General features: G+C 53.0%; 1 protein-coding gene across 6 annotated transcripts; it reads right to left on the reverse strand.

Annotated features, from left to right (window-relative positions):
- Positions 1–282: 282 nt before the first annotated feature.
- L3MBTL1 (L3MBTL histone methyl-lysine binding protein 1) lies at positions 283–27,367 on the reverse strand. 6 transcript variants are annotated; one of them, XM_025263447.3, is made up of 20 exons: positions 25,564–27,367; positions 25,165–25,391; positions 24,692–24,833; positions 24,245–24,395; positions 23,954–24,086; positions 23,286–23,370; positions 19,298–19,386; positions 18,683–18,787; positions 17,707–17,842; positions 17,276–17,367; positions 15,680–15,831; positions 14,992–15,068; positions 14,054–14,139; positions 13,759–13,869; positions 12,922–13,036; positions 12,033–12,132; positions 11,522–11,859; positions 7,713–7,870; positions 7,224–7,286; positions 283–3,043 (listed from the first exon to the last, which is right to left on the reverse strand). In XM_025263447.3, the coding sequence occupies exons 1-20, from the start codon at positions 25,697–25,699 to the stop codon at positions 2,945–2,947; spliced, it is 2,595 nt and encodes an 864-aa protein (XP_025119232.3). In that variant the 5' UTR covers positions 25,700–27,367; the 3' UTR covers positions 283–2,944. The 6 variants fall into 6 exon arrangements, with proteins under 6 accessions (XP_025119232.3, XP_045018549.1, XP_045018552.1 ...); XM_045162614.1 differs by having other exon boundaries at positions 283–3,079; XM_045162617.1 differs by lacking the exon at positions 283–3,043 and adding an exon at positions 5,328–5,912.
- Between the last annotated feature and the right edge of the window lie 293 nt (positions 27,368–27,660).

Consider the following 27,660-nt stretch of genomic DNA (forward strand, 5'->3'; position numbering starts at 1 on the left):
CCACTCTTGACCATTTATAAACTATCAAGGATCAGGTTATTTTCACGCTATGCTCAGGGGGTTCCCATTGTTTACATTATGTTGACTAATACAGCCATCTATCTTTATCCTTTGTTTCCTATCTTTTAAAATAGAATAAAAATCAGATGCTTTAGGATCTCTAACAGCTTATTATGTTACAATAAAGAATGCTTTATTCTCTCCATTGATGGAACGGTAATTCATTTTGTGCTTTCTGGATCTCTGACCATGAAAATAGAAAGACTCTGACAGCAAACCATCCTGGTCTTCAAGTTTATTTATGTTGTTTCAATACACTGACAAAATACACCACATTTTATTTGTAAATTTTTCTCTCTCAAGAGTGCCTTTATCTTTAACCAGAAGATTCTCTTAAAGAACACGCACGCTTGCGTGCATGCACGAACACACACACACACACATACACACACAGGCACACTCTCACAAGGCAAGTACAAAAAAACATAACTCCACCAAAGTGCGTGTGAATGAAAGTGCAAACAGGCTTCATTTTCCAACTCTAGGATCATTCTCTGCTTCAGAAATTAAACAGAAAGCGTCTGGCTGTCCTAAGCCAGGGCAAGGGCTGGGAGAGGCTGCCAGGGCCAAAGTATGGTGGTTTTTTCTGCTGGAGAGCAGGTTGGAGGGCACAGGACAGGGGTGCCAACTCCCTCCCTTCACCCCTCACTGTGTGCCCAGGTCATGGTGTAATGATTTCATTTGGGGAAGGGAGGGGGTGAAGAACCAGTGGGGTGGACAGAAGGCAGATTTCTTATCCCCCCCCCCTTTTTTTTTTTAATGATTTGGTTTCTTTCCCGGTAAGACAGTGCTGAGGCTCAAAGTTCGGGGGCCTGGGGGCCCCCTTCTCCAAGGCCCCTGGTCCATCTTGTCTTTCCCGTAGACAAGGGTTAGGACAGCGGAGGGCAGACCCACGTGGCTCAGCCGCCCCAGCTGTGCTCCTTAGAAGTGGAGAGGCCCCACAGCACAGCTGTGTGTGCTTGCTGTCTTCTCACGCCAGAGTCAGCGAGCTCGCTCTGCAGTCTCATGGGGGAGCAGACGAGGCCATGGAGCTGGTGGGCTTCAGTGCCACCCGAGCAACCAGGACAGACAGGCTCAGACGGGCTCCTCCTTACTCCTGAGCAAGGGGACGCCTGTGCAACCTCGGTAAACCCAGCCCCCTGCCCAGGGCAGGGCCGGGCCAAGCCTTCCCGGGAAGGTGGTGTCTCTGAGGTCCATCCGCAGCCCTGCGGCACTGCAGCAGTGGGCCAAACGGCTGCCCTGGTCCAGCTACCTGGGCCTCCGTGAGAGAGGGTCCTCTCTTGGGCCGAGGCAGGAAATCAACAGAGCTTTGGGTTTCCCAAAGATAAAGCTTCATATTTTCACAATAAATAGCCCTTGACACTTTCCCACACCGAGCTTCATGTCTGCACCCTGACAAGCACATCTGAGAGTGTCCAACACACACCTGCACGTATGCATCATGTGGCGGAGATGAGGGGTCCGGGAGAGGCCCCGGGCTCCACAAGAGCCTGGCGGTGGCACCTCACCTCCATGTGTGCGGCCTCTGCCCCCTGCCCCTGTAGGCTGGGAGGCAGGTTTGGCAGGGGCTCAGTGGAGCCACACTTGGACAGAAAGGTCAAAATCCCAGAGCCGTGGCAGGTATCCGGCTGGCAATGCAAGACAGATGGAGGGTGGTAAGAGAAGCTTAAGGGACATGGAGAATTCAAAGCTAGAGGAATTCATCTTCTTCCCAAATCCCACTTTTTAAGAGTCTTTGTAAGACTTCCCAAAACCAAGACATCTAAGAGACAGGTTGAATGTGACGCCATGGAGGGGAGGTGCATGCCAGGCAGAGTGCATGCCAGGCAGACATTCCCACGGCAAAAGGCCTGGCAGGCATGGGGCCCTTACCTCCTGGGCAATACACTGGCTGAGACCCACGGTGGCAGGGAAGGATGCTCTGCTCTGCTTTGAGAGCCTCCATGTCTGCCGACCACCCTGCAGGCCCATGGCCCGGGATTATCTGATGTACCCGGGGGCTGGCCTCGGCTACCTAGCTGGCCAGCCTGCCTCCTCTCCACAGTTGACGCAGGGGGTGCATGGGAACATCTGGGGAACCTTAGCCTCTGCTGCAGAAGCCAAATAGGTTCTAACCACCCTCTGCTGGAAACAAGACAGGTGGGGGACACTCAAATACCGAGTGGTCCAGAACTGGGACCTGAAGAAGGTCCCAGAACTGGATGCTGAAGAAGGCATCCTGGCTCAGAATCCCCACTTCTGGGTAAGACAGAAAGGCACCCACAGCCCTCAGTAGATGCTATGAAGAAATACCTCTGGGAATGCCTGGGAAAACCAGACAGCAGAATGAGGGCAACAAAACCAGCAGACAGAAACAGGCGAGGTGCTGTTTTGAATAAATGTGTTTGTGGCAGGGTGGCTTCCTGGAAGGAGGAAAGGAGACGGCGGGGTCGGGGGGGGGGGGGGGGGGGGGAGGGGAGGAGGGGTGGGAAGCACAGAGAGATGCCTAAGAGAGAAGGGCCTCAGGCTGAAGGACTCCCGTTCTACCAGACTCTTTTTTAACTGCTGAGAGAAAGACCCTTCGGTGATGAAACAGGTCGCTGGAGAGGTGGGGCCGTCGTGGCTGGGGCACCTTCAACCTTCGCCATCAGTAACGCTCCAGCGGCCCGCTCACACCCTCACTGGTGTGCCTGGTGGTAGATGAGCTCCAGGACTCAGGGGGCTAGGACTCCATCCTCCCCAGGGCTCCTCTGCTCCTCTGTACCTTGCAGGAAGTGGCCCCGGAGAGAAGGACCACCCCGGTTAAGGGCCAGAGTGTGGGTGGGGGGGTCCACAGGTGGGATGGTAGGAACTCAAGTTGGGAAGGAAGCATCAGCTGCAGAGGGAGGGCCCAGCCCTGAGCCAGTCACTTTAAGGTGTCGTCGGCGTTTTTGAACATGAGAATGGCGTTATAGATCTTCAAGGCTGGGCCCAGCTTGACGCTCATGATCTTCACAATGTCCGCCTGTGTCAGCAAAAGGAAGGCCTCGCCGTCAATCATCTGAGGGGTCGTGGGAGGGAGGTGGAAAGCGGAGAGGGGAAGGAGGAGGGTTGGGGTTATGTGTGGGGGGTGGGAGGGAGAAAGAAGATGGGCGTGAAGGACAGGTGTGGGGAGGGGCAGCGGAAGGCGGGGAGAGGAAGGAAAAAGGAGAAAGGACAAGGAAGGGAGGGAGGAAAAAAGGAAGACAGCGATGGGGACAGAGAAGGAAAGAAAGACATCCACTGGCCTCCCCGTGTCCACACACACAGTCTCTCTCTCTCTCTTCTGGTTGGCTGGTCTGGATTTCAGAGTGTATTTGCAAACCACTCTGCATCCTCACTGACAGGGGCTTCTAAGAACCTGTTGTTGCTGTCCTCATATAAACCCACGAGTCTATGTCAGTGCTGTGAATAGTAAACCAGCAGACACGGCAGGCAATCCCATGTGATGTGGGCTAAGCTCTACCTTGTTACCTGTGAGCTCTTTTTGAGAAGGAAGGGCAGGGTGGGGAAGGAAGAGAGGAAAAGAGAGAGAGATCTAACTTGAATCTAACCAAGCCTCTGCACCCGATGTCCAGTTTATAAGAAACACAGGGGAGAGTGGAATTAGTTAAATGACACCTCGAGGAAGCAATGAGACAAGTCTAGAAGTTCACATTCACCAAGACTGTTGTCAGTGTCATGAAAAAAGAAACAAACAGAGGGCAACTATTCTAGAACAGAAGATATTTAAGAGACGTGATGATCCAGATCAACTGTGTGAACCTTGCTTGGGTCCTGGCTCAAAAGTACCAACTGCAAAAGATATTCCAGGCACGAGCAGGGAAATCTGAATACAGCAGAATACAAGTGATATAAAGCAGCTATTGCCCGTTTGTTCAGTGGGATGACAAGGTGGTGGTTATGCAGATAAAGACTTTAGTTTTTAAGAGATGCGTGCTGAAGGGCTCAGGGCTGAAAGGTCATGATGTCCACTCTTTACTTAAAGCTACTTCACCTAAAAATAGGTGAAGCAAATATGAAAGTGGTTGATAATTGTTAATTCTCTGGGATGAGGTTACAAGTAGAGACAGGGAAAGGGAAAGTCCGTTAAGGAGGAGGGTAGGATTTGAAGACAGCCAGAGAGGGAGGGAGGTGGGGCAAGGAGGGGGGATGGTGAGCGCAAGGGCTTTGTCTCTTGGCAGGTGGGCTGGGCTGGGCTAGGGAGCCTCTGGGCAGGAGGGCCACAGGGCTCCTGGTCCCACCACTGGCTTGAAGAACTCCCTCTTCTGAGGCTAGGACCCCTTTATCAAAGAGGCACCATCCCTCCTATGGTTCTTCCCTAAACATCACGGCAAATACAACACGACTATGGTGTTCTTTATGAGCCCAGCACTCTTCTTAAACACTTGTGGTGCATTAACTGATTCAATAATCCTCACCACACTTCTCGGAAGCAGTACCAGTATTACCCCCGTATTACAGATGAGGAAACTAAGGCAGAAAGACTAAGGAATCGGCCCTCAATCACGTTATGCTGGGCCAGGCACATAACAGATATCAATAATTATTTGGTGAACAAATACCCAACAGCTACCATAAAGGGGACAAAGAGAGGACTGTGCAGACTTTCCCTAGGACCTCCGGTGCTGATCACCAGACTGGATAGGCTACCCATCAGACCACTGATCTGAAATTGGAGCAGATCCAATTTCTCACTCATGAAGCATTCCTCTCATGACTGGTCTGTCCCGACTAGAACGAATCCTGACTTATGTCCCACAAAGCATCAGTTCAGCCAGAGAAAGCCCATTCCTTGGAGCAGCATCCTCCGTGGGGATGACAGATGATGTAGACAGACCCCAGAGAAGGCAACCCTCAGACCTTGCAGAGGTCCCCGCCTACCCTGGGTAGGCTCTACTGGACGCCGGTGGGCTACCAGCACGCTGCCCCCCTTTGGCATTGCTTTTTTGCATCGCAGATCACGCTGAACCGAAATACACAGCGGATGCTCAAGGGAGAGACCACTCCTCCTAAAAAGCGGAGAAAGCCCGAGGACCGAACTCCGGGGTGATTCTGTGGCTGGCTAAGCCCCTTAACTCAAAGAGCATTGATTTACAACCTGTCATCACCCAAAAGAAGATCTCTAGTGGGTGATACATCTTCTGCTCTGTCTCACTAAACACTTGCAGAGAAGACTTGGTGGAAGACAGAACACTTAGTACAAGTTGTATAAGGATGGGAAGCCTTATTAATATTAGACATAACAGAATCAAGCTTTAAAACAATGAGACTATGAAACCAGCAAGAGATCATTTAATAGGGATACATGTAAAGTATTACATTAAGGCTAATACGAAAAAGAAAACCCTCCAGCAGTACAAGTAACACACTGGAAGATTTGGTTAGACTATAGTCGACAATTGACAGAAGGGGCAACTTGGGGGTTTTCATGAACTCCAAGCTGGTATGACGTGGCTATAATAAAGCTCTTGTGAACTTTTGCCAACAAAATATAGGGTTCAAATCTGGAGAAGAAGAAAACTACCCAAATGTCCATTAACAGGAGAACTGTGGGATATTCATAAAACAGAGCACTGCTCAGGATAAAAAGGAGCTGACTACTAGCTACACATAATGCGGATGAACCTCCAAAACATTACACTGAAAAGAGACAAATGCAAAAGAGTATATGTTGTATGATTCCATTAACATGAAGTTCAAGAACAGATAAAACTAATCTATGGAGCTAGAAATCAGAACAGCGGTTGTCTATGAGAGCTGACAACAGGGGTCAAGAAAGAACTTTCTGGTATGATGGATGTTTCATATCTTGATTGACATATTGGGTTCAGGGTGTATACATTTCACAAAACCTGTAGAATCATAGTTTTGAGAAGTATAATTATATATGTGTACATACATTTCACTCCACGCATATTTCACTTCCATTAAAAAAACCTAGGTGTCGGCTCATCAGGTGTAACCACTCTCTTGGGGACCACTCTCATGGGGGATGCTGATAATGGGGCAGGGGGTACACGGGAACTCTGCACCTTCCTCTCAATTCTGCTGTGAACCTAAAATTGCTCTAAAAACATATAAAGTCTTTTTAAAAACAAAAGGAACGAACACCCAGAGGATCAGCAGCCCAGTGTGTTCTGTGTTGATCAGAGGGCATCTGAAACACAGGGCATAGCTCTGAACACACACAGTCCAATAAGAAGATCACGAACCAGGAAGGCAAGCACTCAGATGGAGAGGAGCTCGGGAGGACCACCGCCCAAGGGTCGATGAAGAAACTGGCCATGCTGGGCCTGGATAAAGAGACGCTTCCTGGGAAAGAGGAGACTTCTTTCTCTCGGGCACCTCACCTGGAGGCGGCATCTTTGGGGAGCTGAGACTACACTCTCTTAGGTGAAGGGGGTACGTGTAGTCTTTGGAAGGAATTCCTAAATAAACTCAAAAGGTCTCTTCCGATTTCAAACTCTACAAATTAGGAGAGTCATGATAAAGCTCTTTGTGAAAGCCAGAACCACCGCTGACTGAGCCCTCCCTATCTCGGGCCTGTGGCTACATATAGACACTAGTGACGTAGTCACACTCGACGTTCTGGTACCAGGATCCACTCATCAATTCCAGTGCTCGCGTGGCCCTGCAACATAGTCATCTTTATACCCATTTTCTGTCTCTTTTACAGATGAGGAGATGCAGACTTAAAAGATCTCTAACCGGCAGAACCAGGATTCACACCCACCTGCCCACAAAGCTAGTGGTCTTTCACCTACAACTCACTGCTTCTCATCTTTGGCAAGTTTTAGGGTCTTAATTTTAAGTGTGTGTTAGCATCCTTGCAGTAAATAGCGATAGTCGTGTCAGTCAAAATACATTTTAATTGGCTGCCATTAGGGAAGCTAAGTTTGCACAGAGAGCAAAGGAGTGAATGGAATCGTGTTTCCGGGATGGTTTCCCTTCCTGCTGACAGCCTGAACACAGAGGGTTGGGTTCCCAAGCTAGGCCGTGGTCATCCGTACCAGATTTTCCCCAAAGACGTGGGTCCCTGTGACTGGTACCCCCTGACCTCAGGTGGGACAACAGAGGCCCTCCCCAGCTGGGGGCAGTGCTCACGCCCTGCCATCTCAAGGACCGTGACGCTGCTCGGTCCCCACCCTGCACCGAGCACCCACCTCATCCTTGAAGAGCCGCGCTTGGTCCTCACAACCTGTCAGGGTCTGAACAAAGCCGAAGACCTTGGAAACCAAAGGAGACGTGTTGCCAAGGGCACGGGGCTCTGGAGAGGAGGGAGGAGGTGGCCCTGCCTGGCGTTGGTGCCTCCTGGGCTCTGACAGTGTAATTTTTCTTAGCAGCCCCAGAGGATCCCGACTCTCTGTGCCGCTGGAGGCCCAAGGTGAGGCCCCTTGCTGCCAAGGCCCTGGGTTGAGCCGGTCTCTCCTGCTGGATTAGAGGCACGCCCCCCTCCCCACCCCCAGGACGGGCCTATCAAAGGGTGCTCAGGCAGCCCCACTGGGCAGCTGGGAGAGGTTGTGGATGGAGGGATGATGAGTCAGGAGTGGTATGGGGCACCACCTGACGGGGCCCTTTCCTGAGCCCTCCTGCCAGGGCGCAGTGAAGGCAAAGGAGGGGCAGAGGAAGAGGGACGGGTCCCTGCCCCTCACCTCATCGATGGTCCACTTGGCGACTGTTGAGGCCGAGATGCCTGCCACGCCGGGCAGGAGCTTGCAGTGCTGCTCCCAGCACACGGACAGCGAACGGTCGGGGTGGGCCGACAGGGCCGACATGAAGAGGGACTGGTGTGTGACGTCGGTGGTCAGCGCTGCAAGGCAGAGGCAGAGGCTGGTGGCCTGGGCCAAGGACCAACCTGCCTCTCTCCAAAGCCCGCTCATCCCCAGGCCACCTGGGAGACTGGCTGGCAGAGGACGCCGGACCGTGGCCCCTTTCAGACAGCCCTGCAGAGCCAAGGGGGTGAGGCAGATCCCCCAACTCCTCACCGAGCACTTGGCCCTGATGTTACAGACCGTGTAGGAAGACCCCACCCTCCCCCGAGGCTGTGGCAGCTGGGCCCCGCAAGGATGCTGTTTTCTCCTGGAGCTGCAGCAGCATCCTGGAAACAGCACTCTCTGGAGACCCTGCATCCACACGGCCCCTGATATCCAGGCCACTTCAGTGTGCTGTGTGCTCAGTCGCTTCAGTTGTGTCCGACTCTTTGTGACCCTACGGCCTGGAACCCGCCAGGCTCCCCTGTCCATGGGATTCTCCAGGGAAGTATACTGGAGTGGGTTGCCGTACCCTCAGCCTGGACATCAAAGGCCCATCCTGTTTGCCCTTCGTTTGCTAAGTCCTTTTGGGCCCTGACTGTTGCAGCCTCAGGGGGATTCTGTTTGAGAAGCAGAGTCAGCCTTCCCAGGGGACTTCCCTGGCCGTCCAGTGGCTAAGACACCACACTTCCACAAGAGGAGGCATAGGTTTGATCCCTGGTCAGGGCACTATGATCCCCGCATGCTGTAGAAGGGTGGTGGTGGTGGAGGGGAGAACCAGCCTGCCCTGTCTGAATCGAACCCCCCAACCGATGCCACTGCCTTAAGTTCCTCTCCTCCCACTATGTCCCCAGCCGAGTCTGGTTCATTCCCTGCATGCCTGCCCCCCCGCCTACTCTGGCACCTCCAGGGTGATCCAGTGGATCCCTGATCCACTCACCCACCCACACTTCCTGTCCCTCTACTTCATCTGCTCCTGGAACCCCTGGCTCCCAACCTCCAGCCTCCAAGCAGCTCTACCTTTTGGTGAGTGACCCTGCTCTACCTGGCTTCCTCCTTGGCTGGGCTTGGCAGCTGTGTACTTGGACTTCGTCTACTTCTGGGGACTCTGGCAAACCTGGCTTCTGCCTACCTAACCTGCCTTGGCTGGTGTTTGGCCATGTGGCCACTGTCCCAGGGGGCTTGCCCTGCTTCTGTCCAGAGTCCAAGAGAGCCGGCTCTATCCTATTCACTTGGTGCTAATTCCAGACTCTCAAGCATGTGGCCCCCCACTGCCCTCTTCTCCAAGGCCCACCCTGCTCATCACCGTGTCCTTCTGTCCCTCCCCTTCACTTCAGTCTTTTGCCCTGACTCCTTGGACCTCATAATCATCCTCAGAGCCTCTGGGATCCTGGTTCCAGCCTCACTGATGGTTCTCCTCTAACTGCCCGCCTGCTGTCTGTCTGCTCATTGGCCCAAACCCAGGCTCCCACCCACACCCTGAAGAGCCCCAGCCTTCAGGACAACCCCAGAGCTTGCAACCGCTGCACAGCCCAGGCAGCCCTTGCAGAGGACCCGTTTAGGGTACAGCCTGGATCTCCCGTGACAGCTGCTGCTGCCAGCACTTGGCCTCCTGTCCCCGCAGTGTCCCTCCTCAAGGTCCACTATCTGGTGCTCCACGTATCCTGGCGAGGAGTCTGGGGGCTGAGCTCCTTATCTTTCTTCCCCAGAGCACAGGACAGAAGCATTTGTAGGCAGCCTGCAGTATCTTATCTAACTGCAAAACATCTAGTGTGTGTGTGTGTGTGTGTGTGTGTGTGTGTGTGTGTTAGTTGCTCAGTCTTATCTGACTTTCTGAGACCTTATGGACTATAGCCCACCAGACCTCTAGTCCATGGGATTTTCCAGGCAAGAATACTGGAGTGAGTTGCCATTCCTTTTTCCAGGGATTAAACCTGGGTCTCCTGCATTGCAGGCATATTCTTTACCATTTGAGCCACCAGGGTGGTATCTTATCTAACTGCTAAACATCTATTATAGCTCCTCTTTTTTTTTTTCTTTTGCTTAACAACAGAAATGTGTTTCTCATAGTACTAGAAACTGAAAGTCATCAAGGCACCAGCATACTGGGTATGTAGTGAAGGCCTACTTCCTGACCCCCAGGCTGCCATCTCCTCAATGTGTCCTCACATGGCAGAAGGGGCAAGGGGTCTCTTAGGAGGGCACTAATCTCATTCATGAGGAGTCCATCCTCATGGCCTAATCACCTCCCAAAGGCCCCACTCCAAATATCCTGACATTGAGGATGAAGTTTCAACATATGCGTTTGGGGGGTTACAAACATTTAGTTGAGAGCATTATTATTAGAAGTTAGCAACTCTGTGCTGAATAGGCACTGTGGAAACGTGAGGGCAGGGAAGAGGGGGAACGCAGTATAACAGAAACCACAAATTGGACTTGGAATCAGTTACTTACTAACTTGTTTTTTTAATGCTGGGCACCTCACTTAACATGGGCCTCAGTTTCCCAACTTGAAAACGAACTGATTGAGGGGACTTCTCTGGTGGTCCAGTGGTTAAGACTCTGAGCTCTCAATGCAGGAGGCCTGAGTTCGATTCCTGGTCAGGGAACTAGATCCCACATGCCACAACTAAGAGTTCACATGCTGCCACTAAGACCCGGTGCAGCCAAATAAATTTTAAAAAGAAATAAAAAGAAGATGAAGCGGTGTGTAAGGAAATCACAGTGGTTTCCTCGTTCTTTCCAAGAGCTGACACTCACGGGTCCTGGAGGGCCCCGTGAGCACCATGAGCACAGCCAAGTCCTGAGCTCTCCAGGCAGGCAGCTTTCCCCAGGGACCTGTTTTCCAGCAGATCCACACTGAGGAGGCCTACCCTCGGATGCATGAGAAGGAACAAAATCCAGAGGGACCAGTGTCCCCTCTGTGAGAGCCAGCCAGCTGATGGAACAGGGAAGCCCTGCCCAAAGGTCAAAGGCCTGGGCGCTGTCCCCTGCCCTGTCCCTGAAGTGTCTCAGGACTCGGGTGAGTCCTTCCCAGTCTAATCCGGAACACAGCCTCGTCCATGGAAAGACTTCCCAAGTTCTCAGGATAATTCTGGAATGAACACAGCAGGCAAGCGCCCTCTGGCAGTCAGAACACGGCCTTACAATGGAAGCTGACCAGGTGTACAACATCTATGTTGCAGACCACTTGTGAGCGTCAGCGAGATGGTAAAGATAAAGCAGCTGAAATGGTGCTTGGCCTAGAGCAGGTGCTTGGTAGTGTAGTAGCCACTATTTTTTCAGGTAACTGACACCTGAAAGGCAGGTATTATTCATGTTTTCAAATGAGAAAACTGAAGCTCAGAGCTGTGACTTGCTCAAGGTCACACAGCTAGAAAGTAATGGCCATGACTTCCCTCCCGGGAAGCCAAGACAGAAAAGCAGAGCTGGGGCATCATCCCACCTCACAGGGGGTGACCAGGAGCCCAGAGAGGCTCTGCATCTTGCCAGCAGACTCACAGCAAGGCCTGAGGTAGAAAGGGGCTAGCATCTGAGGCCGTTCAAGGCCCCATGCTGTGTCTCGGCACTGCTCTCTATCTCCAAGTATTGCGACACCTGCCCCCCAGCCTCTCCCACTCTGTGTAACCCTGGTGACTCCTCCCACCAATAGCTAAGCTGTCACAGTGAACACGGTGGAGGACACGGGGAACAAATAACCCAGGACTCACTTGGAAAACCTTCCTGTGGGATCTTCCGGTACTTTGGAGGGCGCCCGATCCTGGAGAGAGAGGAGCCGGGCCCATGGCAGGGACTCAGCGCCTGCTCTGGCCTCGGAGGACTTGAGGCCCCGCACCCTTGCCCTCCACACCGGCCGTGATGGCGAGGCTTCTTCCTTAGGGAGAAGCCCGAGAGGTTCCTCTTACGGGCTGAGGCCTCCGTGTCCGACAGCTCTGCCTTCAGCCGGCTCTGGTTCCTCTCGGCCAGGGGGCAACCCGAGAGGCAGTGGTGAGCTGTGAACTTGCCGGTGACGTGGCCAGAGCCATCACAACCAGGAGTGGGGCACTTCCTGGACAAGAAGAAGGTTTGAGATGAAGCTGCTTGGTCCCACTTGGCTCTTCCCAAGCCTGGCTCCACTGGGAGAGCAGACGGGTGGACCCTAGTTGGCCACCCATGGTGGGTACAAGACAGACCCCCTCTGAGCAGTGCCTGAGGGCCCCTGAGCAGGAGCCCTTCACTCACCGGTGGTGAAAGCTGTACTTGGAGGTCCTGGTGTGTGGCAGGCTCCGATAGCTGAGAGGGGGACAGCCCGTGGGGGAGGCAGCACTGGGCTCTCTGGGTTCTGGAGGAGCAGGCAGAAAAGGGTCAGCATGGGGTCCGGGGGGTGGAGGTGGGCCTGGGGGAAGGGACATGGAAGGTAGGGAAGGTCAGCACTAGGAACCAGTTCCCAGGTACAGGGGCCATGAGCCAGGCTGGGACGCCACTTCCTGTGAATGGACATCAGTCCCTCATGGGGGAATGGGGGCTTGCCTCTCATATACACTGTGGAAACCTGCAGGCCATTCCCTCTGTTTCTGGAAAGAAGAGCACCCTCGATCACCTTGGGGCTGGTGTGGACACAGCTGCACCCAGAAGCTACATCAGCCAGATTCATGTTATTCTCGTTTCTCAGTTTCAACCCCAAGACTTTGGGGACTATTTTTTTAGTCTCTGCCTATGCTTGGAGAACAGTTGAGAAGGATCCATGCCCCGTATGAAACAGATGCGGGTGACCTCCAAGCCCTGCCGGCAGCGGGGAGCAGGATCTGATGCAGGGAGCCACGATGCCTTAGCAAGCACTGCGCATGCTCTGCGTGGCTCTGCTGGACGCTGAGAAGACTCCTCAGGGCACAACTACCTCTGAAGCATCTGCTCCCAAGTGAGCTTGGCCCTTCACACCTCCAGGTCCCCCACCCAGCAACTGAGGAGGCCAGAAGCACTGCTCAGTGTGACAGAGACCCTCCCTAGGGTGGGGAGGATGAGGGATCCCAGAGTTTACTGTGGGCATACTATAGAAGGGGGGTGGTGCCAGAGCTCGGGGGCAGGGTCAGACATCAGGAGGAAAGGGTCAGAGTGCCCCAGGGGTACACACGGAGAGGAGGCTGCAGGGGATGTCCCGTCTTGGAGCACCAGCCTGCCGGGTGGATGTCAGGGTGGTCAGCATCAATCCAGAAGTCATAGGCGTGACTCCAGCCATCAAAGTGGAGCTGGGGAGGAAAGAAAGGCCCGGGAGGTCAGGTGTTCCTCGTGGAGCCCAGTTCGGCCGGGAGGTCCTCCAGGCTCCAGGAGGCTCTCCCCATCCCTGGGGCCTGTCAGAAGCAAGATCCTGAATTGGAAGGACAAAGGGGCCAACCTCACAATAATCCATCTCGACCACCACACTTCCCAAGGGTTCTACCTATGAAGTTACTGGCATGCATGCATGCCAAGTTGCTTCAGTCGTGTCCAACTCTTTGGGACTCCATGAACTGCAGCCTACCAACCGGGCTTCTCTGTCTATGGGGATTCTTCAGGCAAGAATACTGGAGTGGGTTGCCATGCCCTCCTCCAGGGGATCTTCCCGACCCAGGGATAGAACCCGTGTCTCCTGTGGCTCCTACACTGCAAGTGAATTCTTTATTGCTGAGCCACCAGGGAAGCCCTGAAGTTACTGGCATCTCCCATCAGTCCTTGGGTAGGACAAGGATTCATGGGCCCATCTGATAGGCTCAGAGAAGGGACGGGACTTGTCCCGACTCACAAAGGTTAAGTCGCAGATGAGACCTGACTGAGACCCAAGATCTTTGGCCTCAAGTTTAGAGCTCCCTTCCCTGCAATATGCAGCTTCCCTGAAGTCTGGCTCATGCCATGCCCTTGACCTCAGCCCCGTCTACGGAAGTCCTGCCCCATCGGCCTGTCCACTCCCCCAGCCCGAGGGGCCCAGAGCCACCTTTATCCGATGATCCTCCACATCCTCCACGCTGGCCACACGAATTAGGGCTGGGTTCCTGCGGTCCACGGCTTCCAGCTTCATGTTGACCAGGAAGCTGTGTGGGGGTCGCTACAGGGGGAGAGGGTCTTCAGGCCAAGGCCCTGCTCAGCAGAGCTGAGGCCCCGAGAGGGATGCCCAGGTGTTGTGCTTGGGGAAACCGTGGCCAAAGTGGGAGGCCGGGGCCCTGTCCTGCCTGACCGAAGGCTCTGCACTTCCCTGGACTCAGCTGTGGGGGCAGAGAAAGCCAACTCACCACCTTGAAGGCCCAGGCAGGCACAGCAGAGGCACCAGTTTCTTCCAGATATTTCTCCCAACAGAAGCTGTCAGGGTCTGGGTAGTCTGGAGGAGAGGATGAGGGCAATGTCTAGGCCGGGTGTAGCGGGGAGCTCCTCCCCTCCAAGCAGGGCCAGGGGTGTGGAAAGGACAGAAGCCCGTGGACAGAAATCCCCCTGTGTCACAGCCTGCTCCTTGCAGGGGGCTCCTGAAGGGGAGGGGTGCCGGGCAGAAGCAAGCAATTTAGTTGGTTATCTGGGAACCCTGGTTCCCAGTCCTCTCCTTGGCTCTGTTGCCTCGCTCCAGCCCCAGTCCCATCTGAACCCCTAATGTATGTTCTGAGTGCTAAGTCGCTTCAGTCGTGTCCAGCTGTTTGCGATCCTATGGACCGAAGCCCATCAGGCTTCTCTGCTCATGGAATTCTCCAGGCAAGAATACTGGAGTGGGTTGCTATGCCTTCCTCCAGGGGATCTTCCTGACCCAGGAATCAAACTTGCGTCTCTGACGTCTCCTGTCCTGGCAGGCGGGTTCTTTATCACTAGTGCCAGTGTAACACCACTGACGGGGAAGGATACGCTTTCTTCACTCTGGATTCCTGTTCCCTTACTGACAGGGCTCAGCTAACTTTCGTTTTGTTTTTTTTTCGGCTGTGAGATCTTAGTTCCCTGACCAGGGATTGAACCCATGTCCTCGGCAGTGAAAGGGCAGAGTCCTAACCCCTGGACCAGGAATTTCCTTTCAGCCTCAACAGAGTCAGGGTTTAACAGTACTCTCCTAAGATCAAAGGGTTCTCAGCTCTCAGGCAAAGAAGCTAAGGCTCCAGGCTACACGTGTGCCCTTGGCCTGCCCTTAGAGACCCAGCTAATGAGGTACTGGTAAGGACCGGGGAGAGAGGGGTGGCTCAGGCTGCAGGGTCACCTTGTGGAGGGGTGAGGGGCTTTCCTTGCTTCTGGCACCAGCCCACCGGGTGGATGTAGGGGCTGCTGGAATCACACCTGAAACCCAAGAATTCTTCACTGTCTCAGGTGAGACTTCGAGGCCCGGAGCCCGCTGTCCTGTGACATCACGGCGACAGGGCCCACCCTCATGTTACTTCTGAGGGAGAGTCAGACTGGTGACTGGTGAGGGAGTCAGAAAATTTCAACAGTAACTAAAAACTCTAATACCGCCTTAATATCTCAGAGAAAGTCATGGGTCACGGAGTCTGCTTGTTTTAACCTTGGTATTTTTAGATGAAACATTTAATCGTCATAATTACTAAATGATGCAGATCGGGGTCCCCAACCTCCGGGATCTAATGCCTGGTGATCCGAGGTGGGGCTGATGTAATAAGAACAGGAATAAACTGCACAATAAATGCACTGTGCTCGGAGCATCCCCGAACCACCCCCCACCCCCGGTCCTTGAAAACATTGTTTTCCACGAAACTGGTCCCTGGCGCCAAAGAGGCTGGGCCCCTGTAGATGAGATCCACAGGGCAGTCGATTGTCCCCTGAGCAATACAAACATCAGGGCTGAGCCGGGCTGCCTGTTGCATGCCATGCCCACCGTCCCTCCCCTGCCCCTGTCCCCGCCCCCTGGAGCCAAGTCTGGGCCCTCCCACTACCAGTAGTCGTAAGTGTCATCCCAGTTGTCAAAGTGCACCAGGAAGCGGCTGTCCACCACGTCTGTCACGCTGGCCACGCAGACGAGCGACGGGTTCATGCGGTCCACAGCCTCCAGCTTCATGCCCACCTGGAAGCCCAGGGGTGGGGGACTCTGGGGGCAAGAAGAGGGGCTGCCACGGCCAGGCCCAGGCTGGCTTGTGCTGGCCCAGGACCCACTGGCAAAGGAAAAGGAATAGGTTCCCTGGGGGTTGTGTTTCTGCTGGGTGGGCATGGGCAGGGAGGGTGGGAGAAAGAGGCTGAGGAAGAGGGTCTCTCCAGGGAAGAATCATACCCACCAGCCCTGAGCCCTCAGGCACTTCTGGCCTCTGAGGGATGCTCAGAGGAAGCCTCACTGTGGAAGCGTCACTGACAGGAGGCCACTCACTCACCCAAAGAGCCTGCCAGGCTGAGCATAAGCCTCCCCTCCCCAGACAAGCCCGGCCCAGCTTGAGCTGAGGGAGCTGGGTCCACCACGGGGTGGCGGGGAAAGACGAGCTGACATGTGAGGCAGGCGGTGGGGAGAGGGGGCAGGGAGGCACCTGCCATGTGTCGGACATAAGCTCCAAAAGCCATCACCTCCCTCAGTCTTTACAACAACCCTAGGAAGATGGGTATCATCGTCTCTATTTTTGTAAGTTAAGTGACTTGCCCAGGACCACAAAGCTGGTCAATGGTGGGGCCGGGACTTGAACAGTTTGACCTAAAATCTGCATCCCTTGTCACAAGAGCTGGTAGAAGCCCACCAGTCACCTCTAAGTATGCTTTCTGGGGCAGGAGCAGGGTAGGTGGTACCTGTCCATGCCCGAACAATATGGGGCAGTCCCTGGCCCACGGGGACCCGGGACTTTCCAGACGGTAACATGTTTACCGGACTTCCCTGGTGGCTCAGTGGTAAAAGAATCCACCTGCCAATGCAGGAGACACAGAAGACTCAGGTTCTATTCCTGGGTCAGGACGGTCCTCTGGAGAAAGAAATGGCAACCCACCCCAGTATCCTTGCCTGGGAAATCCCATGGACAGAGGAGCCTGGTGGGCTACAGTCTATGCAGTCGCAAAGAGTCAGATATGACTTAGCGACAACAATAACTTATTTACTGGGAGTTCCCTAGATCTCTCAGGCCTCTGGTTTGGGATTAGGAGATGCTTTAACTGTGGGATAAAGTTGCCAGTGGCCTCAAACAGAAAGAAGGACAAGAGGTGAAAGTTGGGACCACATGGGAGAGCTTCAATGTTGGTCAAAAGGATGGAAAAAGCTGCTCCCAGAATAAAGGTTTGGACCTGATGACAAGAACTGCAGGGAAACCCAAGCAAGAAAGAAGGACACCTCAGTGCCCAGGCTCAGAGGGGATGTGTGGAGGAGAGGATTTCAGCAGTAGGGAAGAGGGGGAAAACTGGAGGAAATCCAAAACCTCTTTCCTCTCTGGCCCTGGAATCGCTCAGGGAGCCCCTCCCGTTCGATGAGGACCAGAACCAAGCTGAGAGCACCCATAGGTAAGCGCTCGTCTGCTGACTCAGATACCCTGGGCGGCTGCAGTGACGGTCCTGGGGGCACTCACGTGGCTCTGGCTCACAAACAGGTGCTTGGGGGCAGCCTGGGCTCTTGTGCTGCGCAGGTACTGGCTCCAGCTGAACTCCTCCTCCTTGTAACCTAGGCCCCTCGGGGGGGACGAACAGAGCGCCGTGCAGACAGAGGCTGGGCTGTGGCGAGGGCACCCCACACGGAAGCAGCAGAATCAGGCAGGCCTGAGGACCCCACAACCCTCAGGAACCTGCCCAGTGACCCCCCTGCCAAAGCAGGACGCAGCCTGGGTGGACTTCTCTCAAAGGGCAAGGGCAGAGCAGAAGCTCTAAGGCCGAGTCATAGCAGGATGGGATGCAGAAAGGCTGGTTGTACAACGGGAACAGGGAAGGGGGGAACCACAGGGAAGGAGTGAGGGAGGGTCTGGGGGCTCACTGCCTCACTGGGACCAACCCAGCCAGGCCTTACCTTTGGGGGGCTGCAGCTTGTGCCCCGTCTTCTCGAACCAGCCAGCCGGATGAATGTCAGGGGAATTGGCATTGATCCAGAAGTCATGGCACTCGGAATACCCATCAAAGTGCAGACGTAGGCGGTAGCCACACACCTGACCCCATAAGGGGGAAGCACAGGGACTCCGATGCCAGCAGACACCCTGTTTCCCTTCCCTCACCACTCCTAGTCCAGCCTGGTAGTCTCAGGGGTCTGCTGCTAGAAGGTTACCCCCTTCACCCCTCCTGACTCCTAGGTTTCCCTGCATCCTGAACTTTGCCATACACCCTCCCATCCTACAAGGAGCACAGCTCATGTGCTCATAAGCCCTGAGCTCTGGGCATAAGACAGGAGATTCTAAGACAACCTCTGGCCGCTTTGAGCCCTGGACAGATCCCAAAGGCACTGACCAAAGCTCAGGGCCCCCAAGGACCCTTCCTTCTGCTACCTTCTCTCGCTGCTCAGACGTCAGCCTGCTAATGGCAGTTCCCTGAACACAGTGCCCTTGAACGTGCTGTTCCACGGCCCAGTGCCTTTTTCTCACTTTGCTTCTTGTGCCTGGGACATCCTAGTCACCTCTCAAGACTCAGCAATGGAGGCTCTTCCCCTCTGAAGCCGTCCCTGCCCCTTCAGTGCCCCCCGCATACAACTGTCATCACCCGAGGAGTATCACTGTTTATCTGGCTGATGCCCACACAACTGTGAGCTCCTAAGAGGACAAGGACCTTGCTGGACTCATGCCACCATCCCTGCCCTTGGGAGTGCTGCTCCTCAGTAACCTCACCATCTCAACCCTTCTCCTGCTTTTTGTTTGTATTTTAGTTTTCCGCATATTCTGCCTCAACCCCCTATTAGGTCGGGGGCTGTCTGAATCCAGGCCCTCCGTGTCCTTGGCTGACTCGTTCAGTCCATCCCGAGGGGAGTCACCAGGTTGGGGGTGCCAGCCTCAGCTCACCTCGGCCACAGTGAGGATGAAGTACATGCTCGGGTGCTGAGGGTCGATGCCTTCCAACTTCATGCCCAGTCTGAAGCCATTCTTGTTATGAGTGACTGTCTGGTACTGTTAATGCACAGATGGGAGAGGATCCAGCTCCCCTCTGGCATTATCCTAGCCTAGTGGGCTGGGGGCAAAGAAACTACCATAGGGGCCCACCTGCTTAGCACTACCAAAGAGGTAACTTATTTGGGGAACTTTAGTGCAGGGATCCAAAGCAGGATAGACTAGCCTCCAGGTCCCTTGAAAAGTGGACTTCAGGGCTCCGTCTTACCCAAGTCAGTGTGTAGAATTAAGTAAAAGGCAGCAGAATTCAAAAGTCTGCAGGCCCAGTAACCGGTAAACCTGGGTCTCACCTCCTATTTCTTCCCACCCAGGAAGTCCCTTATAGTGAGCCCAGGAAGTCCCTTATAGTGACTCTTATAGTAGAAAAGGTCTCTAATCAGTCTGTCCCCCTTCCACCCTGCCAGTCCTTTGAGGGATGTCAGATACAGAAAGCAGCAGAAGGCCTGAGTTTGGAGGTGAGTCCCTGGTCTGGGAGACAAGCTCTTCATAACACAGAAGTATCCAACTCACGTCCTGGAAGAGGCTGATGGGGGCAGCGATGGCCTTCTGCTCCTCAAGGTAGGATTCCCACGACCAGCCTGGTTTCTTCTCCTCTGAGGCTGTGGGGAGGAGACAAACAGGCTGACCCTTCAGGTGGTGGTTGGTGGTTTACTCGCTAAGTCCTATCCTGACTCTTGCAACCTCATGGACTGCAGCCCACCAGGCTCCTTTGTCCCTGGAATTCTCCAGGCAAGAATACTGGAGTGGGTTGCCATTTCTTCCTCCAGGGGATCTTCCCGACTCGGGGATCAAACCCACATCTCCTGCATTGCAGGCAGATTCTTTACCAATAGAGCCACCAGGAAAGTCCTAGGCTACTTCTTAAATATGATCTTTCTCAGTTCCCCCAACCCAACTCTACCTTAACCTCCAAAACAAACCTCTGCCTATGATCACATGCTGCCCTCTGATTCCACTCAGCCATGAGGGTGCCAGACACACAGGGCCCAGGCGAGACTCAGTCTCAGGTGAGGCTGCACCAAATTCTGCCTGCCCTGCCCGGCCCTCACGCCTAGGCCATTGTCAGCAAAGGCACTCTGGATTATGGGCCCACTAACAGAGGTTACAAAGTCTCAGCCACAGAGGGCCAGAGCTGTGTGACAAGTCCTGAACCAGAGGACTGAATCACAGCACCACCTAAGCTCACTGGGAAAGAAGAGGAAAAACAGAAAAAAAGAGAGGAAAACATGCAAGGAGGAAGAACAGAAGAGACCACACAGAGGGTTTCCCTGGTGGCGTAGTGGTTAAGAATCCACCTGCCAATGCAGGGGACACAGGTTAGATTCCTGATCTGGGGAGATTCCACACATCCCAGAGCAACTGAGCCTGTGGGCCACAACTACTGAAGCCTATACTCTCTAGAGCCAGAAAGCTGCAATTACTGAAGTCTTAGTGCCCAGAGCCTGTGCTCTGAAACAAGAAACCACCTCAGTGAGAAGCCCAGGCACTGCAAAGAAGGGTAGCCCCTGCTCGCAGCAACCAAAGAAAGCCAACAGACCCAGCACAGCCAAAAAACCACCTCAATGAGCTATAACTTCATACCCACTAGGATGGTTATAATAAAAAAGACAGAGGGACTTCTCTGGTGGTCCAGTGGCTAAGACTCTGTGGTCCCAATGCAGGGCACCTGGGTTCGATCCCTGGTCAGGGAATTAGATCCCATATGCTGCAATTAAAAGTCAGGACAACTAAATAAATCCTTTTTAAAAATAAAAAAGACAAACTTTATTTATAACAAGCCTTGGTGAGAATGTGGATAAACTGGAACTTTCATACGCTACTGGTGGGAATATACGGTGGTTTGGCCACTTTGGAAAACATTCTAGCAGTTCCTTAAGAGGCTAAACATACGGTTACCATAGCACCCAGCAATTCCACTCCTATGTATATACCCAAGAGAAATGAACACTTATGGTCAGACAAAATTTGTGCACAGATGCTCATATCAGCATTATTCATAACAGCCCCAAAGTGGAAAAGAACACACATACCCATCAGTTGATAAAGTGTGATATTTCCTACAATGGAATATTACTCAGCAATAAAAATGGATGACATACTGATACATGGTACAACATGGATAAACTATGAAAACACTGTGCTAACTGCAAGAAGCCAGTCACAAAGGACCACATGCTATATGATCTCATTTTTATGAAATGTCTACAACAGGCAAATCCATGTATACAGAAAGTAGATTGGTGGTTGACTAAGGCTGGAGGGGAATTCGCGCTTTGGGCAGAATGTCAGTTAATAGATATAGGGTTTCTTTTTGGAGTGATGAAAATGTTCTAAAATTGATTGTGGTTATGTTTATACAATTCCATGAATAGACCAAAACCCACTGAATTGTATACCTCAAATGAATAGATTGCATGTTTTGTGAATTATAACTCAATAAAGCTATTAGAAAGCTATTTCTTACAAAAATATGTATAAAGCATTAACTGTAGAAAAAAATGGATACGTTAGACACAGATTCTCTGCACACGTAGGACACATGAGCAGCCCTGCCATGCCCACTCTTACTCCCAGATTCTTCTGCTAAAAGGTCCCCAAAATGAGTGGAGAAAGATTTTAGCCATAAAAGCAAACTTCTGTCTACTGACAAGGTTTCTTCCCTTGAAAATAGGCAGAAAGGAGAAAATGTCCAGGAACTAATGCCACACAGTAATGTTCACAGTTGAGATGGTGAAATGTACAAATCAAAAGATAACTTCAACCTGGTCAACAGGACCCAGCAGAAAAAATGCTAGTTTAAGAAAGTACATTCTTAAGAAAGACAGAGCAGTGGAGCCAATATATCTATATATCTATAGTTGCTGCTGCTGCTGCTAAGTCGCTTCAGTCGTGTCCGACTCTGTGCGACCCCATAGACGGCAGCCCATCAGGCTCCCCCGTCCCTGGGATTCTCCAGGCAAGAACACTGGAGTGGCTTGCCCTTTCCTTCTCCAATGCAGGAAAGTGAAAAGTGAAAGTGAAGTCGCTCAGTTGTGTCCGACCCTCAGCGACCCCACGGACTGCAGCCTACCAGGCTCCTCCGTCCATGGGCTTTTCCAGGCAAGAGTACTGGAGTGGGGTGCCATTGCCTTCTCTGATATCTATAGTTAGATATATATAATATAGTTAGATATATTAACTCCTGCCTCTATTTAAGACTTAAGAAGACATAAACCAGAATTTTCCTGGTGGTCCAGTGGCTAAGATTCCATGCTCCCAAAGCAGGGGGCCCAGGTTTGATCCCTGAGGAGGGAACTAGATCCCACATGCCTTAACTAAGAATTCGCATGCCTCGACTAAAGAGCCCACATGCCACAATGAATATCAAAGATTCTTCGTGCCACAGCGAAGACCTGGTACAGCCGAATAATTAATTAATTAACTAAAAGAGGACAAAAACTAATGAGAGCTAAGACTTTGGCTTCTGATGTGACAGCCTTGGGTGAGAAAGAGAGCCATGAAAATATGGTTTGGCTAAGATAGGCAGAATATAGAATACTATAGAGTTTGATGCCCTGGACACAGATCAGGTTCCTCTGACTGGCAATGGGTTCATCAAGGGAGAAAGATGTCCTAAAACTGACCTCACTCTCTGGCTCTCTAAGGAACAGGAAAGACAGTGACTCATGCAACAAGCCATAGTCCAAGAGGAAACACCAGTTCAGTTCAGTTCAGGAAACATCAGTTCAGTTCAGTTCAGTTGCTCAGTCGTGTCTGACTCTTTGTGACCCCATGAATCACAGCACACCAGGCCTCCCTGTCCATTACCATCTCCCGGAGTTCACTCAACATACAATTCATTTATTCATCCATTGAACAAACATTTATTGAAAGTGTACTCCACACCAGCCTCTGGGCTAAGGACCAGGGATATAATGACTAGTAGAAGAGATTCAGTTTTGAGGAAGGCAGAGAGACATTGCTACACAGTCTCTGGGTGATTGTGTGATAAACTCTACTTGGCTCCAATTGGCTGCTGTCATGGAAAGTGGAGATGGTAATGCAGAAGGTCTGAGGGCCACAGCTCGCTAATAATGATCTTTGTTCCATTTTTCTTAGAACCAAAGGATTAGAATGGGGGCCCAAATAGCAAGGTCAGACCAGTGACCAGTACGGACTGGCCCATACCACCACAGGGAAGCAATACCATGTGGTGCCATTAAAGTCTGCTCAAGTCTTTGGATATTATGAGGCCTACTCACAGCTGGCTGTTGCTGCTGCTGCTAAGTCGCTGGATAGTAGAGGATAAACAAACACATGATATTAGCCTCAAGAAGATACATATACCATGGCACAAACCAAAAACACACTCTCTCTGTCACACACGCACACACATGCTAACTTAGGGTCATCTATATACGTACAATGCACCATCACGATGGTAACCTGCACTCCCAGCTTCACGCCTCCAAAGGCATATACACATGGCTCATGAATATATATACACAGGCCATCATACCAGGCTGGCTGCTGTTCCATTCCTCACTTTCTAGGGTGTTAGTGGTAGGTTGTCCCTCTGGATCCTTTCCTTCTTCTTGCTTCTCCTGTAGAAGACAACAGATCCCAGCTTCCTGTCTTTATGAGTTGGCATGAAGCCCCTATCTCTGTTCCTGACCCAGGCCTAGCTCTCTGGTCACATGGTGTTCTGCTCCCAATGGGTGGATATTCTTCTAGGCTACCAGCAGGAACACAGCTCTGGCAGACAACCCTTTACCACATGGGCACAGTCTCATATCCCCTAGTTTACACAGCCTGATTACAGTTCTCACACCCAGGTGGGGAAACTGAGGACACGAACACCTGCCCTGTGCTCCATGGCCTCTAGCCCAGAGATGGGGCCCCAGTGAGGAATCTTTCCATCTGCCTGCACACCTACTTGGGTGCTGGTTCATGTCAAAGTGACAGCCCTGCCAGGAGACTGAGGTGGGGGCTCTAGAAAAACAGGAGAGTTGTTTATTTATTTCCCTGAAACCAAGTACAGGATCTGACTCCAGAGAGGACCCAAAAATACCATGAGTGAGTTATTATGTGTCTTCTGTGGCCCAGCCCCACCATCTGGATTAATGGAGGGGGTGGTGAGAATTGAGGTACAACCTCCCCCTGCCCTCCCAGCTGTCCGCTTCCTACCATGGCCTCTGGCTCAGATTCATCCTCGGATGGGCTCTGATATTCCCTGTGCTTCCTCTTCTTCACGGGTTTGAGGAGCTCAGAAGCGCTGGTGCAGTTGTTCTGGCCTGAGGAGTTCTCCACTATGACTGACCTGAGGGACGGACAGCCTGAGGGAAGGAACCACCCACCCTGCACCACCCACCTCCCCTCAAAATCGGAACAGGAGCGGGGCCTTGGGGCCGGAGAAGCCCCAAAGGGGCTTCAGGGCCGGAAAGGCAAAGAAGTGGGGCTTAATTCCCTTCGGCTTACCGCTCCTGGAAGCGCTGAGGGCAGCCATCATTGGAGGAACTAGGATCTGGACCAGCGCCTTGCTGAGGCCCACAAGCCTGGCATGGGCAGGTGCCATCATCCTCTGGTGGGTCTTGAGGCGGACCTTCCGGAGGGTCCTGGGGGAGGTCCGCTGGGGGAGACCAAGGCACCTCAGGCCGCTCACCCAACACGTCCACACTCAGGCTCCGCCCACCTCGGAGCCCACACTGGGCCTCCACCTCTGTGCCATTCCCCACTTCCCCCACTGGACAGCCCTGTCTCCCTCGCCAGAGCCTTCTCCGCCCCAGGACCAACCCGCCGGTGGGGGCACACCCGCCGGGACCCGGGCCACGCCCCCTAGGGCCACGCCTCTGGCTTCGGCTGCCCTGCGAGTTCGGGGCTCTCCCAGCCTCCGCAGGGGCCCAGCTCTGGGCCTGGGGCTCCTACCCTGCTGTTGGGGGTCCGCGCCGCCACCCCCCGCCGGGGCCTCGCCATCTTCGTACTCGGCCACACCTTCCCGCCGTAGCTGTGGGCTTGGGGGTTGCTCTGCTCCCACCATGTTCGGCGGCGCGTACTCGCTTATCCGGAACTGTACCGCGGAAGGGTCATAGGGGCACGACTCCTGGCCCTTGACCCACCCCCAGTCAGCATGGTCCCCCCTCCCGCCGCCTCACTGCAAGCCACGCCTCCAAGGCTCATTCACCGTAAGACAGGCCCTAGAACCTCCCCGCAACTGTCTCGTCTTGGGAGCGCAGCACTTCAAGCCCCGCCCCCAGAGTCCCTCACCTCAAGCCCCGCCCCCAGAACCCTCCCCCTCGGCCAGCTTCCCCACCTTCCGCCTCTGGCCCCGCCTCCGGGCCCTCAGGCCCCGCCCCACAGCGGCGGCTCGCTGGATCCCGCCAATCCCCACAGTTACTGACCCGCAGGCCACTCCCCGAAGGCGGGGCTGCGGCCTCGGTCCACTCCAAGAGCCGCACTGTGCTGGCGCTGGGGCTGGCCGCCGGCCCGGTGCTTAACTGCGGCAGAACTGTGGCTGTGACAGGTACGCTGCCGGCCGCTCGCTCCGGGGTGCCCACGTGCATCGGCTCCCGCGGAAAGCAGGACACATCCAGGGCACTGCTGGGCAGACCCAGGGCGGCCGAGCTGGCTGCGAACAGATACATGGACAGATACGACACAGGTGAGCCTGACGACCCTGCTCCAACCCTGCCATGCAAGTGCGGAGGCAGGTGAAAAATATCGTCTCCTCCCCAGGACCCACATCTGCTTGGGCATGGATGTGGATTCTCCTGTTCCCCCAGACCCCTGGCTTGGCCCACCTGGAATGATAAAGGCAGCAGTGGGCAGGTGAGAGCCGGAGCCTGGGCTATCTCTGGCCACCAGGTGCACGCTGACCTCCCCTGTGGAGGGTCCCTTCAGTGTCCTCAGCATCTCCATTTCAGCATGCCCCTCCATCCTGGTAGGCCTACAAATGGAACACAGCCCCCAAGGGGATCAGGCGGGTAGGGGGGCTCCATGAGGAGGAGTTGCCCACCCTCAGAGAAAAGCCTCAGCCATGAGGGGAGTAAGGTATTTTAGGAGCCCGGCATAAAGTTTGGCTTCTGGCTCTATCCAGGTCACCCAGGTGAGAGCTCTGGCCAGACCCTGCACCTCCCCCCGTCCCTGTAAGATGGGCATGTGTGAAGATGCTTTGTAAACTGCTGTGCAAACTCTAGGGAGTCTCAGAGAGTGTGTCTCGGGCCAAGGTTCTGTCTGGTCAGCTATCTCATGGCACAGCCCAGGCCAAGTCCAAATTCCCCTCTTTCTCAACCTCCACCTCCACCCCCAGTAGAATCACTCCCTTCTCCCTCTGGGGATTCAGAACCCTCAAGTACCAGATTCTCCTTCACTCATAAGGTCATTTTCCTGGGAGATGATCTTTCCTGATGGTGTTCTTTTATGCCTCCTGCCCACTACTTCCTCCAATCCCAACCAAAGAGTGGGCACTCAAACATCTGTTGAGGGGACTTCTCTGGTGGCCCAGTGGTTAGGACTCCAAGTTTCCACTGCAGGGGGCACAGGTTTGATCCTTGGTTGGGGGAACTAAGATCCCACATGCAAAAAAAAAAAAAAAAAAAAAAAAAAACCCCAAAAAAACCAAGCAAACAAACATACACATACAAAAACAAAATAAAAAACATAAACACCCCATGATCTGAAGAGCAAAGAAGTAATGTATGAAAATGCAGGCAGTGCAAGATTTTGCTTTAATAAAGCAAAGGGAGTAGAGACATTTAATAAAGGGTCAAACATGTAAATATATGGGGAAAAGACCTAGTGACATAACAAATATGCTTAATACCTATCATTTACTTAACTCCTTAAATGTGCCGGCATGCAGCAGGTGCTGTGTTGGATTTCACTAATTTGAACTTGTTAATAAAAAGCAGTATAGGGAATTCCCTGTGCTTCCACTGCTGGGGACTCGTGTTCGATCCCTGGTTGGGGAACTAAGATTCTACAAGCCGTGAGGCATAGCCAGAAAAAAAAAAGCAATGTATGAGTAAGTGATATTTGGTTGCTTTAAGGTGTCAGCAAGGCTTGACAATGGCTTCTGGCATAAAGGAAAGAACATAGATGTAGGCTTAAATTAGACTTAAGTCAGTTTGAATCTCAGATCCCACCCCCCGCCTTAAATGTCTGTGATTCTAAGTAGCTTTCTTTCCTTGAGCCTCAGTTTCCTCATGTGTAAAATGAAGGGGATAATGGTATTTATCTCAAAGGGCTCTGATGAAGATTAAATGGAAAAAATATGTAAAGTCTTGATACTAGCAGGCCTTCAACAAAAACCAACTCACTCCCTCTGAACAGAGATTTTGAAGAGCTTGGCAGCTCCAGTAAAAATGGGAAAATCAGCTTGTAGTGGTTGCTGTCTTTCCCAAGCTCCATTCCTCTCTCCTCCTGTTCTTGTGCACTGATATATCTTCCAGCTTTTCCTCCCTAAAATACACAGGACGCCCCATATAGTATATCAGATCAGATCAGATCAGTCGCTCAGTCGTGTCCGACTCTTTGAGACCCCATGAATTGCAGCATGCCAGGCCTCCCTGTCCATCACCAACTCCCGGAGTTCACTCAAACTCACGTCCATCGAGTCAGTGATGCCATCCAGCCATCTCATCCTCTGTTGTCCCCTTCTCCTCTTGCCCCCAATCCCTCCCAGCATCAGAGTCTTTTCCAATGAGTCAACCCTTCACATGAGGTGGCCAAAGTACTGGAGTTTCAGCTTTAGCATCATTCCTTCCAAAGAAATCCCAGGACTGATCTCCTTCAGAATGGACTGGTTGGATCTCCTTGCGGTCCAAGGGACTCTCCAGAGTCTTCTCCAACACCACAGTTCAAAAGCATCAATTCTTCAGCACTCAGCCATCTTCACA

The sequence above is a fragment of the Bubalus bubalis genome, chromosome 14, assembly GCF_019923935.1.
Source record: "Bubalus bubalis isolate 160015118507 breed Murrah chromosome 14, NDDB_SH_1, whole genome shotgun sequence".
In the NCBI taxonomy this organism is placed as follows: Eukaryota; Metazoa; Chordata; class Mammalia; order Artiodactyla; family Bovidae; genus Bubalus; species Bubalus bubalis.